At 37.7% G+C, this 14,767-nt stretch overlaps 2 protein-coding genes across 4 annotated transcripts in view; one reads left to right on the forward strand and one right to left on the reverse strand.

The window, feature by feature from the left end:
• Nucleotides 1-8,757, reverse strand: part of LOC112567682 (sortilin-related receptor-like) — a 48,744-nt gene extending 39,987 nt beyond the window's left edge. For all 3 annotated transcript variants that reach the window (XM_025244425.1, XM_025244424.1, XM_025244423.1), the window contains exons 1-8: nt 8,471-8,757; nt 4,589-4,810; nt 3,596-3,760; nt 2,583-2,650; nt 2,018-2,195; nt 1,581-1,685; nt 907-1,076; nt 222-414 (exon numbers count right to left, since the gene is read on the reverse strand). In XM_025244425.1, the coding sequence (XP_025100210.1) occupies nt 222-414; nt 907-1,076; nt 1,581-1,685; nt 2,018-2,195; nt 2,583-2,650; nt 3,596-3,760; nt 4,589-4,810; nt 8,471-8,722 (1,353 nt within the window). In that variant the 5' untranslated portion in view covers nt 8,723-8,757. The remainder of the gene's footprint in view (nt 1-221; nt 415-906; nt 1,077-1,580; nt 1,686-2,017; nt 2,196-2,582; nt 2,651-3,595; nt 3,761-4,588; nt 4,811-8,470) is intronic.
• A 139-nt stretch (nt 8,758-8,896) lies between these two features.
• On the forward strand, nt 8,897-14,525 carry LOC112567683 (transmembrane protein 147-like). The gene is made up of 6 exons (XM_025244426.1): nt 8,897-9,050; nt 10,594-10,729; nt 12,211-12,347; nt 13,229-13,313; nt 13,821-13,942; nt 14,208-14,525. The coding sequence occupies exons 1-6, from the start codon at nt 8,974-8,976 to the stop codon at nt 14,341-14,343; spliced, it is 693 nt and encodes a 230-aa protein (XP_025100211.1). The 5' UTR covers nt 8,897-8,973; the 3' UTR covers nt 14,344-14,525.
• Nucleotides 14,526-14,767: the final 242 nt, after the last annotated feature.

Consider the following 14,767-nt stretch of genomic DNA (forward strand, 5'->3'; position numbering starts at 1 on the left):
TGAGTAGTACGATGTTTTTTATGGAAGCTTAACTGTCCCTCTTTGGTGGAGTAGCTTAACTTTTGCAGACAGAAATATGATGATATCAAAGGGTTAAAAACAGCACCAAAAAAATGATTCTATGAATGACATGATGACACCATCCCCAATCTGGACCCAGCTGCCTAGAAAATTTTGTGACACCATTAGAAAGGGAGAAAACCAGTAGATGATATTGGTACCTTTGTACAGTTGACTAGCTGCCTGTCAGTAGGAGCATTTAGCAGTTCCCACTGCCCACCCTTGTCATAAGTGATAAGACTCCGCTGGTTTTCCACACTCAGTTTTTTGTCCTGTACTAGTTGTGAAGCAATATAAATTCCTCGCAGTCCGGCTACTTTATGGATGTCAGCAAAGGACTCACTTGCATAAAAGCTGGACAAAAACAAAGGCAGTTCCTAAAAGTAAGCAATTTTCAAAGTGTATTTTAATTAATATAATTGCAGAAGTAAAATACACTTGATAAATTCTACTGGCCGTGATCTTGTAAAAGCCCGAGGTGACCTCGGGTCACCAACTGTATCTGCTGTTGTTGGGAATGTGTGTGGGGGGGGAGAGAGAATGTGTGTGTGAGATACAATTTCAACATATACATTTATATTATCTATTTTATATCTTTTTATCTGTATACGTATATATTATTGCTAGTATGAGCACTATCTTGATTTGCCCCTGGGGATTAATAAAGTTGTACTCTATTGTTAATATATCATCCTTGCTTTTAAAGACAATATGCCCATTTTTATATGTAGCTTTAAAAAGCTTTAATTTTTTTTCTCATTAAGTTTATCAGAAGAAAACTGCTGTTTCTTCATTATGTCTGAAGAATATGTTATGTCATTATATGATAAAGCTGCCATCACTGACCTAAGCCAGGTGTCACTGTTGGCACCTGTGGGACTGAAGTAGACAATGTTTTCAAGAGACAATGAGAATCTTGAGCCCAGAACATCTGAAATGTACAGACTTGTGTTTAAGTTTCCATGGGTGACGCAAACCATGACTTGGTCCTCAGAGGCATCAGCAACAAAGTAATCCTGAAAAACATAATGGGATAGTCATCCATCATTTGCATCAACAGGACATGACCTTAACCCTTTGACTGCCATATTCAGTTGGAAGCAGCCAAAGGGTTAACAGAGATTTGGAAGTTTTATGCCAGAATAAATATGGAAGTCAGTGAAATGAACCAAATATAATATAAACTGCAATCATGTATTGTCAGCTCCTATAAGACATCTTGCTGAAAGTGCAGAACAAGATCTTCAGTGTAGCCCCCATGCACTGAGCATCCAAGATAAATGCGGTTCTGGTATATGCATATACGCTAGCAAATAGTACCTAAGCTTAACATTCAGATTTTTTTCCTTTTTTCCTGTCAGTCAGTGGAATAAAGTCTTCAAGATTTTAATCTGTTAAGGATTGAAAATATCCCCAAGGACTTTCAAAAGACACACTACCACACCTGACTGTTTGTTTCACTAAAATTTTAATCTTTCTTCTCTCTCTCTCCTTCTGAACAAAGATAAATGACAACATACTGTGTGGTTGTCTGCTCTCCCTGGAAACATTGCATTGATGAATTCACTTCTGTTGTAAGATACCCAAAACTGATACGTACTGCTCTGGAGTGATCCAAAGAGGTGCTAGAAAAAGAGAAAGACTAAGACAAACCAACACAAGCTACGGCTAAAAGTAAACATTTCACACAGTTACCAATAGCAGATTACAATGATGGAGAGCAAGCTAAATATATTTCTGCTAAATCCTTTTTAGTCTCACTAAATTGTAAAACTAAACAGTAAGTTTTTCACCACAGCCTTTAAACAAACACCTACTTACCTACTACTTTTATAAATATGCATGTTACAGTTTTGTTTCTATTTTTCAATTTCATCATTTGTATATCAATAACAACAAATTCATTGCCTTTGTAAATAATCATGCAAAACTACCAAACCTCTCCTGTTAAACATACCACTTTCTTAGTTGCAAACATATATTCCTCTCGCACTTCAAAATCCTCCACACCCTGGATGACTACATTTTCAAGGTTGTCAGAGAAATATGTTGAACTTCGGAGAACAATGTTGCCACCATAGCCTCTCTTCTCTTCTACATACAATGTGTTAGGTGCATCGTATGGATCAACACCCCTGTAGTAGAAGACATACAAAATTGTCTTAGTTACATTACATGTATGCAACTGGCTTAGCTTTTTACACATTACATACTGTTGTGTTGCTTGTTAGCCTTTCACTATTTCTGCTCACTGACCAATGACCTTACATGACAGTCTGATAAAAGCAGCCTTCATACCAAAAAAAAAAAGCTGATTCTTATCCAGTAAAATTCATACTATTATCCGATGCAGAAAACTCGGGTTGGATTAATTCTTGTGCACCAGTAATGGACACAACAGCATAAACTGATCATGCAAAAAATTAGTAAACCATAAAGTAAAGCACTGCAAAATGAAACAAGTGAATGAATTATTTCCATAACATAAACCATGCTATCTTTCAACACTGCTATCTTCTTACCAAAAGAAGGCTTTCACATTGTGTCGTATAACTCTCCAGGACTGGCCAAAGTCTGTGGACAAGTAAAGCTGTGCAAAAACAAATGACTGTCACCATAGTTTCATTCCAAAGCATCTCAAAGTAATGCATAATATTCTAAACAATAACATAAAGATTATGTTTGGGGAAGTCATAATGGAAAATATTAAACTGCACTCAAGCAACCTTTACAATCATCCTAATTCCTCCTCTCACATGAACAGTCACAGGTATGTTCATGGGATACTCTGTGTTTAAAAAAAAATGTTTACGTAAGGTATAGATCTATACTCATTCCATACATATACCTGCATAAGTCAACCAACCACATACACACATAAGAAACAAAAGAATAAGGAGGAAAAAAAACACAGACATAATCTCTTTTGCTAAAAAGAACTAGCAAATCCCAAATAACTTTAAAGAAATTTAAATAATGAAAGTAATTTAAGCTTTTTAAACTTCGTGAATGGTACACTAGCATGACGTAGTACACTGTTACCGGTGCTCATTGATCTCAGGTGCGAATTGTAGTGGATAATTAACGGATGGGTTTTTAGAGGCTAAATTTTACAGGTTAGTTTTATATTGTCTATATCTACCAATATCTGTACAAAAAAAATGCAAACCATTCAGGATGGTTTAAAGGTACACTCTCAATCTTCTTCTTTTCCTCATCCCTTTAACTGTCACCGAAGGTAACAGTTGTAGGGGAAACACAGTGGGATGCAGCATGGGTAAACACACCACCAAGGCTAGTTGTGCACCAAGAGAACGAACCCCAGTGGACAGTTGGCCCACTCCTTCAAAAAAGTCCCCCACCTCTTCCCTCTTATATGCTCTCGATCACTGCCCCATAAAACTGCCCCATAAAACTGTCCCTTCTTAAGTCTTAGGCTGAATATTAACCTTATACACACTTTAGAATAACATGAAAGAAAATACAACAGCTAGAGACAATTTAGCACTTATTATCCAAGTCTTCTTCTACTTACATCTGGAAAAAAGCTGCCAGGATCAAAGGCAAGAATGTGGTCTGCATTTGATGGACTGAGAGAGACAACTGCTGGTTTGAAAGGAAGATTGCACTTTGAAACGATGTTTCTAGCATAGTCTCGAGTAGTGAATATGCATCTTCTGTTCACATCAGTGAAAACATACTGCAAAATGGAGAATGAACAGAATGACTTCTGAAAACAATTCTTATTGTGTGTTTTGTGTCAATGGCATTTATCTTTGATTTTATTAAGGTGACCAGACGTCCCACAATAGGCGGGACAGTCCTGCTTTTGACCTCGTGTCCCGCCTGCTCATCAGGCAGGACGTCCAACGTCCCACTTTCTGGCTTTCTGGCAAGTCCATCAAATGTCCCGGTTGTCTTTAAAAATCTGAATACCGTATGCTGATTCGCATCCGGCAAAGTCAGAGGAAAGGCCAAACGTCTGGTCACCTTAGATTTTATAAGATATGCAGGTTGGTTCATCAGCTGGCCTGAGGTGTTTTTGAGTGTAATAAGTTCTTGTATATGTGTGTGCATGCACATGAATGCACGTGTGAATACATGCATGTGCATGGTCAGCAAATTTGTCCAGAAATTATTACAACTATCATTTCATCTTTGTGGTATTAAAATACATCCATCCTTTTGATCTACAAACCTAATTCCTAAAAATCACATGTAAATCAAACACATTAATAAATCAAAGTACATTGTCAAAATTTCCCAGCATAACCGATTTGGGTATTAATAATAAATTTGTTTTGTGTTTTACACCGAGCCAGCAACTAAGCATAGCCCCTATTACAGCAATGCAGCCAGTCCTGTAAACAGATGCCACATGCAGAGAAAGAACAGTATGCCTGAATTTGTTTAGAGCTTTCCAAATATATTTATAAGTCCTGCCTATAAAAGCAAAATATTCTTTAACAAAATGCTAAAACTTCAACCAGACAGACAAAAATGCAAGTCATCTGTTATCACCACTTACATGGCTGTTGAGCAGATCAGAGTTAAAGTATTTGTCAATGGATGAGGCACCAGCGAACTGATCAGTAATTGATGTGAATGAAGCGCCATAATCCCTTGACACAAAGACACTGCTGTTAGGGCTTCCATGAATCCCAGCGCTCTTCGCCAAGGCAATGATGACATTGCTGTTGTCACCAGCCCAATGAACTATCAACATTGTGTGGGTGTCATTCAGAGGAGCCTGCCATAATAATGTGTACATTAAAATACACCCACAATAATATAATAACAATAAAACTCACATGGTTTTACATATATGTACATATTACTACTTTTACACACTGCCACAAACATCTTGCTTTGGTTTCAGCTTTGTATGTGTGCATGAATATATACACATATGCATTTGTGTCAACTGTGTGTGAAAGAGAAACACTGAGTGAGCAATAGATAAAAATTGTGTGACACTGCAACATTGCTGCAATGATGTTGTATATATATTCTGCAAATATTGTTATAATTTATCCATACATAACTTTGTAGTTGTTCTAATACAAAACATCTCTATTTTCAGTTTAGGAGATTAAAAACAATTGTAAATATAATATTTCCTCATGATGCCTTTTAAGCTCATTTTAAAAACACATATGGTCAACAAAACAAATATAATTTTATGTAACTTTTTATGCAATTTATCTTTACGTAAAGCAAGAATAGAATAGAGCTTAAGACATAGAAGATGTCAGTGGGTGATCTTAATTTTTATAATTCAATGCTCTCAGGTAAAAATTAGACCAAGAAATTTGTAAATTTTGGGAAAGGAGAACAATCCAAGAAAACTCAGTTTACTATTGTTGGGTCATATAAGCAAAGCCACGGTCATGGCACATCATCCTAAGAGGGTTAAGAAATAGATGTGCAGGTTTAAACAGCCTATACACATTCAGTATGTGCTAATGAGCATGTGAAAGGAGAAAAAGAGTTAGTTTAGTTTATTCCTTGTTACTCCTCAAGGAGCATAAGGCCGCAACAACACCTTGCCAGCAGACCTGGTTTAGGACAACCCCCTTCAGTTGGGCCCATGTGGTTCCGATGTCCTTTTCCTCACTCTCTACTGTTCTCTTCCACTTTGGTCTCGCAACTCTCCTTTTCCCCTGAGGGTTCCAGTCAAGTGCATAGCCTACAATGGTGTCAGCTGGTTTGCGCAGGGTGTGTCCTATCCAGCCCCATTTGATGTTTGGGTTAGTGACATTCTGGTTGGTTCTTTTCCACAAGCTGCTGTTGGATATCCCAGAATAGGGCACAGGCATCAGTTGGTAAAGGTCTGGAGCTTGTTGTTGATGGTATTTGTCACTCTCCAGGTTTCAGAAACATACAGTAGGACTGCTTTTGTATTGATGTTAAAGATGTGAGTCTTACTGCAGAAGGATAATGCTCGAGAGTTGCAGATGGGGCGTAGGCTGTTAAAAGGATGTCTGGCCTTGTCGATGCAACTGAAGATATCATCATCCACTCCACTGTCTTGCTGACAATGTTCTCCACGCACGTGAAGTGGTCTGTTTCCAGGATAATCTCTTTCTGAAGTTGGATTGGGAGTTCATGCTTGTTGATTCTCATCACTTCAGTCTTCTTTTTGTTGACCTTTAAGCCAGTCTTCTCTGGTTTTTCTGCTAGCTTGCTCAGTTTGGTTTGTGCATGCTGCTGCAGATAGGTGATTAATGTCATCTGCAAAGTCCAGGTTCTCTAGCCGTTTGGTGAAGGTCTACTGGATACTGGTGTTGTTTTCTTGGGTCATCTTGTGCAGTCTATGACCATCAGGAAGATTGTCAGTGATAATATGCAAATCTGTCTCACATCGATCTTCATTACGAAAAAAAGAGTTGGGACTACCATAATGATTTTTAGGCAGTGTGATGAACTGTCTTCTGAATGGATGCATTTCACTAAAATTTACTATGTAGAAATTAAGGAGAGGGGTAGCAACTGTGAAAAAACTGTTGTCTGTGTTCTATTCAAGTTGGAGCTCCAAACCTGATGGTAGAAGCTTCAATGAACGCTTTCAACAAGATTGACTGTAATGACAGATTTTTATCTTTAACTTAAAGTTTTGTTGACAGCACTGGGGAATTACAGTTTTAAATCAGATAATCTCGGCAGCCAAGCAGTGGCCACAAGAGTGGATGTAGTTACTGGGCATACCCCTGTAAGAAAAGAAATAAGAGGCAGTCAGCCTAATCAGAAAATGAAGTTATGCTGAAACCCACACGAGCAGCAGAAGAGCAGGCCAGATTATAGTTGCAGCTGATAGTACAATTTTCATTTTACAATACAGACAGAATATCAGGTAGCATTTCCTTTGACAATTTTAACAAATCTAATCTAGAATTTTTTACAAATGTGCTAGGATAATAATCAGCTTTGAAAATTATTTCCTGTCATCTTTGACAAGGAAAATAAAAGACTAATGAATGATTAAAACAAACTGCTGGTGAAGAAAAAGGAAGTGACTTCATTCAGCAGGCATGATGATTGACAAGGATCTTGACTCACTATACCTGCACCAATACTTTCCTACTTCCTGCTCATCTCCATTTATCTGCAATATGTATGCAAGAATTGGACAGTAGACTTGCAAAAGAGAATGAAATGAAAATGAGATACTGTGGAGGATCCTTCATATCTCATACAAAGACCACATCACGAATAAGAATATTAACTGTGAAAGAATAAACAGCAGTACTAATGATAAATAAAAACAAATACAGAAAAGGCAAAGAGGAACCAAATAACAAGAACTGTATCATGATATTGCAAAAGGAACATGAGCAGGCAAGGGTGCGAAAAAGGACTAACTAGCATTGTGGGAAAGGTTGTTAGGAGTAATGTTTATGGAAGAGGTGTGTATTCAGCACACGTTTAAGGAATTCAATAATGGATAGATGGCGGATATGGAAAGGGAGAGAGTTTTGTTGTTAACTAAGAATCCTGTGGCTGTGTGTTTTAAAAAACTGTAAAAGACTTTTTAAAGAGAAAAATCACGTTTATTTGCTATTGTGAGATGTGTTCTCTGTATGCGTATTGCCAAGCGGCCATTTTTGGTGGCTTAACTTATTCACAAGGCTCTGTTTAAAACAGGCAGCAGAACTTGCATATCTAGCTAGTTCTGTTCAGTCTGCATATGAACCAACTTTCATCTTGCATCAAGTCTCGCAAAGTTAATCATATGCTGATGATTCTTCATTTAGTACAGTTATTTATTCTTTTATAGTTCATCTGCTAATTGTTTTCCTGTCCGTAGTATGCTGTCCATGTTTGATTCTCGTTCTTAAGCGCTAACAGGATGTTCCTTTCGGGTGCGAGTATGCGCTTTACAAATTTTGCTTTTATTATTATAGATGGTGATACCAAATAAAAAATAAACTAGCAGCACATGAAATTGGGAAAATTGTGTTTTTCAATTACTTGCTGTTTTTTAACCGACAGACCGTTTTACATATACGATTAATGCAACGAAAGAATAAAATGATACCAAAATGTTTAACAGACCATGAAAAAGGAGTAAGTTCAGGTCCGAAAAATACTACTTCTTTTTCCGAGTCAGAACGATAGACAAATAGTGATGGTATTGGAAATGTCATTGTTGTTGTTAAATTTTCAAAATATCATTTAGCACCACTTTTTTGACAATGTTTGGATGCTATCAGTCAATTTAGTGCATGGGTAAACTGACCGCAAACACGGAAGTTCGCAGTGAACATTCATTGGCACACCTCACATGATGCTGACGTACTGGAGTTCAAACAGTACACAGAGGGCAACAAAATATAACGAGACGAAACTGCCTTTAGAAATGTTTAAATTTCAACTGAAGAAATAATTCTAAAGAACAAATGACGCTTACTACGGTAGATCTGACATTGTCGGCTGGTTTCGTATCGCGGCGATAACGTTTCAAAAGTTCTTGAACCTCGTCTGTTTCTTGAAAGTCGGCATCTGCTTGAATGACAACAAACTTTTCATCCCATTCCTGATATGCTCCTGAATGAGACACATGAAGAGTCTTTGAAGCAGCTCCAAATCTTCTTAATTTACCCTGTGCATTACTGCACAAACACAGTAACAAGAAGACAGCAGCCGCTGCTCGGCGCCCCATGTTTGTTATGCAGCTGAAAATAATCACAATGCGCAGCTTGTTGCGCAATTACGTAGACTACCGAGAGTGGCCTGAAAAAAAAAACGGTGACTGCCCAAATTCAAATAGCTTTAATATTTTAAAATTGGTAATAAAATCAAGCAGTTAGTAATGATTTTAGTGTATTATTTTATTCTGATTTTAATTTTTGAGTCCGGTTCAACCGGAAGTCGATTGCCTGATATTCATGTCACATTGGTTTATATTTGAGAATGACCTTTTTTCACTTTGGAAATTGTGTTGCTTTAGCGTACATACCGTATGTTATTGTGTACAAATGTTCAGGATTGTAAGTATATAATCTTACTATTAATATTTGCTACTATTCTGCAGTCTATAATCACTCTCAGAGTTAGGACACAAGCCGCATTAATCGTCTGCTCTCAGCATGGACGTGGATAATAGTTCGTGCTCTCAGCAAGGACTTTGACAAGCACAGCTCAAATAAATGTGTGGTAACGCGGCCCAGATACTGAGGATCTGACCTGTGATAAGCCATTTTCATTATATTTTCTTTATGTATAAACGCTACATAATGAAACCCTCTGCTTATGAAAGCTTCCTTCGCTTGCTGTAATTAAAGGCCTGAAACAAACTCTGAGCAGTGCTAATTATAAAGTGATTCGATCAGTGGTCATTTCGACCATTTACTAAAGCAAGCATACACAAGTCGATAAAACAACTTAATGTGATAATGTCTAAAGAGGAAGGGTCCGACACCTCTGCTAAGAGATGACTAGAATATCTAAGACAGAAACTTTCAAGAGACCAAGACTTATTGTAACTATCTGCCTTTCAGCAGATGCCCACTTGTGAACAAGAAAATTGTGTCCAGCCATCCCCCTCCCTGAAAGTGTGTTTAATGTGATTCTGTATTCTCTTTGTGACTAAGTGATTTCAATTTGCTGATCAAATTTCCTTTTGTTTTAAACTGAGCTATAACAATCCCCAGAAGATACATTTGATTGGAGCCCTAAGATAACTTTGCAGTCTGGTGGCGCAATGGTTAGCACTTGTTGCCATTATAATGAGGATTGGCTGTTCTGGGTTTAGATCTTATTTCATGCCCACTGTTCTTTCTTTGACTGTGATACCTGACTACAGGGCCAGCTGCTATGCCATGAAATAGCCTTAGTTGCTGGCTTAGCATAAAACACTAATTCTCCCCACCACCACCACCATAACTTGGAGTAGTCCAGTGGCACAAAAATTAGTGTCTGTAACTAATACAGTGAAGGTTTGCTGTCCTGGGTTCACCTCTCGGCTCGGGCATGCCGTTATTTTGTGGCTTCTGTTTACAGGGCTGGCTGCCTTGCCACGATATAGCCTTAGTTGCTGGCTTGATGGAAAACACAAATTCCCCTCCTCACTCTCCAGGCACCTACAGATCATTATATTCATCATCATAAGAACAGCATGCCTTGCCATGATATAGACTTCATTTCTGGCTCGGCATAAAATACCATCACCCCCACCCCATCACCACCACCACCACCATAACTTGACCAATGAACATGCAAGAAGTTGTAAAAAGTATCAAAAATTCAACTGCCCTCTCTTTTTCAAACATCAACAGAAGGGAACACAATATATGTTAAATAACCATTTGATTATGGACAGCATTTGTAAATTTGTATGTTCTTATAGCTTAAGCTGAATATATCATTAAATGCATGAGTGTATTCACTGTGTGTGAGAGAGAGAGACAGAGACAGAAGAGTGTGAAATCTTACAGATAATGATAATATTTTCTAGAACAGTAGAGAATCTTTAAAAAGTTAGAATATTATTGTTGACTGTTTGGAGTGCTCCCACCTATTTCGTATTTGCAGGGCGGAGTACAGTGCCTTCTGGAAATGTGTCCAAGCAGGAGGTGCCTACCTGTTCACTCAGCTATGTAAAATGCTTTTGCTTGCCACGTTTTTCCCAGAATCTGCTGCTTCTGCTGGTGGGCTTGACATAACTGGAGTATGTTGTCAGCATTTTTGATGTGATACATTGAGCTGTAAATACATGGTGCTTAATTAAGCATAGGAATAATAATCATTCATAGGAATAATAAGATTCTTCACCTTCTTTCTACCCCATAATTTCAATGATTTGACCTGATCACACTATATTGAAACACTTGAAATCTGTTTGCCAAATTAATTTATGCTTGTGTTTCCACTTCATATCCTACCAGAAATTATCAGGAGATATAAAGCATAATTTTTCCATTAATAAAATAAGCAATCCATAAAACAGGTGATCTTTATGAATCTATATGTTCCATACAAAGGACCTGAGATATGTCACAGCTAGCTTGTGAAAGTTTGATGTGCTGAAAACCTTTTTAACATCGCTTGCTCACCCAAGACTGCATCAAACCATGGCTGTGGCTACAGTCATGCAATGCAGTAATGCACTGTAGGATCTACCTGCAACACATGTTGGCAGACTAAAGAAGATTTAAATTACAAAATCCAGGACTGTTACCCATACAAAGGCATCAAAACACATCTGTTTAGATGTTTTACAGTCACTTCAGTGAAGAAGCAGAATGTCCATAAAATATATTTCTCACACTTTTTGAGTTTATCTGAAGATAGCTTCGGAGTTCTTGTGGAACGTTGTGCCTGTTACGAATTAAATGGTGTAACGGTCTGTGCGATGTGTCGCCCGGCGCCGTCAGCGCTTTGAGGCAGTATCTGACCCCGCCTGACTTGCCATTGATGGCTTTGACTAGATCTTTCTGGCAAGTGCATAAGTGTGACTGACTTAAAGCCTTGGTACCTGGAATGTTCGGTGTGAGAGAGAGCGCATGCGTAACGAGAAGATGCAGGATGTTTCTAGAAAACTTTTGCACATTGTATATAAGCCCTGAGTGAGAGCGAGGGCAAGAGAGAGGGGCCCGATAGTGTAGTGGTTAAAACACATGCTTGTCACCACTGCAGTGAGCTGCTCAGGGTTCAGATCTCATCTCAGGACACTATCTGTATGTGACATCTATTCGCAGGGGTGGGCGTCAGGGGTTTTCTCCGGGTACTCCGGTTTCCTCTCCCCTCCCTCTTCCCCCATAGGGTGAAATCACCACAAGGTGGAAGCACTTTCCTACTAAACAAACAACAGCAAATGAGAACAAGAGAGGAGTTATCGTAGTCGAAATTTTAGTCACAGTCAGTAGTGTGAAGAGTTCACAAAATTGTCAAATATTAACTCTAACAGCACCAAGCTCTGTTCTTTTTCTCACTTTTCCCTCTTGCCTCCCTCTACAGTCCTGTTGATTATCAGTTAGGAAGAACTATGCATAATGAACATTTTTATGATGAATACCTCCCCTTTATAAGACTGTCATCATGAGGTATCCTCATTAGGGAATCTTACTAAAGGCATATGTCTTTGTTGACTGTAAAATGTCTGTTACACCATTGCCATGCTGTACTAATAGAAACTGTGGTTTGTTGCAGGAATTCCTTAAATGCACTGTTGATCTTGCAGACCTTTTGGGTTTGCATATTGTGATGTCAAAGTATGCTGGCAAAGGGCAGTTGAAGTTTATGATAGCAGGAATGGGATGGGCCACTGCAGAGCTTATAATGACCAGGTTAATTTTGACTTATTCATGCATGTATGCTTGATATCCTGTTTTCTTCTCATTTATTTTTCTTGACATTGAGCATCATTAATGGTAGACTGAAGTGATAAAATATTAAAACTAAAAATTGTCCCCCAAAAGGGAAATAGTGCCCAATTAAAAACATCTTTCTCATAATTTTACACTGTTATATGCTTAAAATATCTTCAGGAGGAAAAGCTTTAAGTTTTCAGAGATTGATATGTTTAAGTCAAAAATGAATTTCTTGTGACATCACAAAAATAGGATCACTTATAAAAACATCTCATTAGCATGCGCTAGGCTCACAGGGTTGCAGTCTTCAATGACCTCAAAAGTTAAAATCATGTTTTTCAAAATTTATTTTGTTTCTTTTTTTTGTCACTGTCATAGTATATTTTGTGACAAACTAATGGTCATACTAACCTGCCAGCATCTCTAACTGAATTTAATTAGTCACCTGCATCATACTTGAACATTTAGGTATATTATGCTTGCGTCATGATTTTTTTTTTTTCTTCTCTTGGACGACTTTATTAAAATTTAAGAGCATCTTTTTAAGCTCTTTTGTTACCAGTGAAGTAACCATGTTAATTTCTTGCCTTAAAATAACACAGCTATCATGTAAGTAGATTAATCAAACTAGAACTACACAGTGTACTGAAAGTCGTTTATACACGGCTGTTTTCTTGGTCATAAATCTCCCACTTAACCTTGCAATTCCTATTGTTAATATGTGTAATAGACAAAGTGATGTCAATTTCTTAATCATGTCAAATAAGGTAGTGGTGTTGTTTTGCTTGTTATGCAGAGGTTTCTCTTGTAGAAATGTATTGCACCTTTCACAATCATTTAAGTTTTGCTTTCAACAGGGTTGTCCCATTGTGGGTTGGGGCCCGTGGAGTGGAGTTTGACTGGAAATACATACAGATGAGCTTAGATTCCAATGTCAGTCTGGTGAGCATTTGATCTTCTTCTCTTTGACTTTAAATTAACATTGAAAAGTATTGCAGGATGTTATAAATAAAAAAAATTCTAAAACTGCAAATTTGACATACAGTATTTTGTTTTGCGTATATGTGACCCACCACCACAGAACAAGTCCTAAGTTGGAAATTTCAGATTTTGCACATTGTATATTTTTTAATGTTCAGGTTTTGACCCTTCTTTCGATTTTAAAGTCATTCTCCTAGTCCTAAAATTGAGAGAGTCATAAAGGTTTGAAGTGTGCAAGTCCATTGGCACAAAGTTGACCCTAATCACCTTTCTGGGCCTCTTCTACAAAGCTGCTCTGTGCAACTTTAGAGTCATTTTGTGGTGGCAGGACACATATATTTAAAATGAGAAAGAGCTTTATGTTAAAGCAAAAAATGTATATTTTCCAGTGTTCCGTGTTGAAGTGACAATATTTTCAAAAAGTTTGGCCATGCTGCATGTAAAGATTTACATTAAATTGGTTTATAGATCCACCACATAAGTGTCGCCATGTTGGTATGGCTGTATGGACGGAGTGATCTTCAGAAATCTCTCATCCCCATTGTGCTGCTGCTTTTGGGGTTGGCCTGCTATCGTCCTTTGATTGTAGAGTAAGTTTGATGTAGATATGGAGCACACATGATTTTATTCAAGATTATATGAGAAAGACATCCAGTGTATGTGTTCATGTTTGTTAAAGCAGGTTTGCATATTTTCTTCCTCATAAAATGTTCACTTTCCTTTGAAAATACACCCACATAGGTTACTTCTCATTTCTTTGCTGTTGGGAAAACACTTATCAGCAAAATGCTAAATGTTAATATTTGTCTTGAGATTTTTTAAGTGACCATACACTGGAGATTTTTTTTTTTCCAGAATCCTTATTCATGCAGTGGGTTTGGGTTCCTGGACTCTGCTCCTTGCCAAGGCAGCGTTCACTTCCTGTGTTGCTTTGGTAGCAATGCAGATGTACCTTGGGATTCCATCACAGCTGGCAAATTCTCATTACTAAATGTTTAATCTGTGTGTTGGAAATTATGATTGTGATGCATCTATGTTGTGGGCATGCTTGAGATGTTTTATGTAGATGGGCTTGGTTGATGTGAGAAATGATTGTGAGCATATCATAGTGTTTTGCCCTCTCATCCTGCTGTGGAATGATAAAAGGAAGAAATAAATGAACCTGAAAGTCTCTTTGTTTGGTTACTGCCTATTGTTATCAGTGATTTAACAGATGTCCTCAGTAAAGACACAATTTTTGGTAAAATAACAATTTTGTGACCTGAAAGCATGAATGACAATGATGTTAATAAAACAAACCCATACCAGTGCTTTCTAAGCAAGTCTTGATATTCACTGTGTAGTCCATCTTGCTCACTGGCAAAGGTCTGCTTAGCAACCATGGCTAGTTTGAAGTCCCTGTTTTTTGTGGGAAG

The sequence above is a fragment of the Pomacea canaliculata genome, linkage group LG7, assembly GCF_003073045.1.
Source record: "Pomacea canaliculata isolate SZHN2017 linkage group LG7, ASM307304v1, whole genome shotgun sequence".
Lineage (NCBI taxonomy): Eukaryota > Metazoa > Mollusca > Gastropoda > Architaenioglossa > Ampullariidae > Pomacea > Pomacea canaliculata.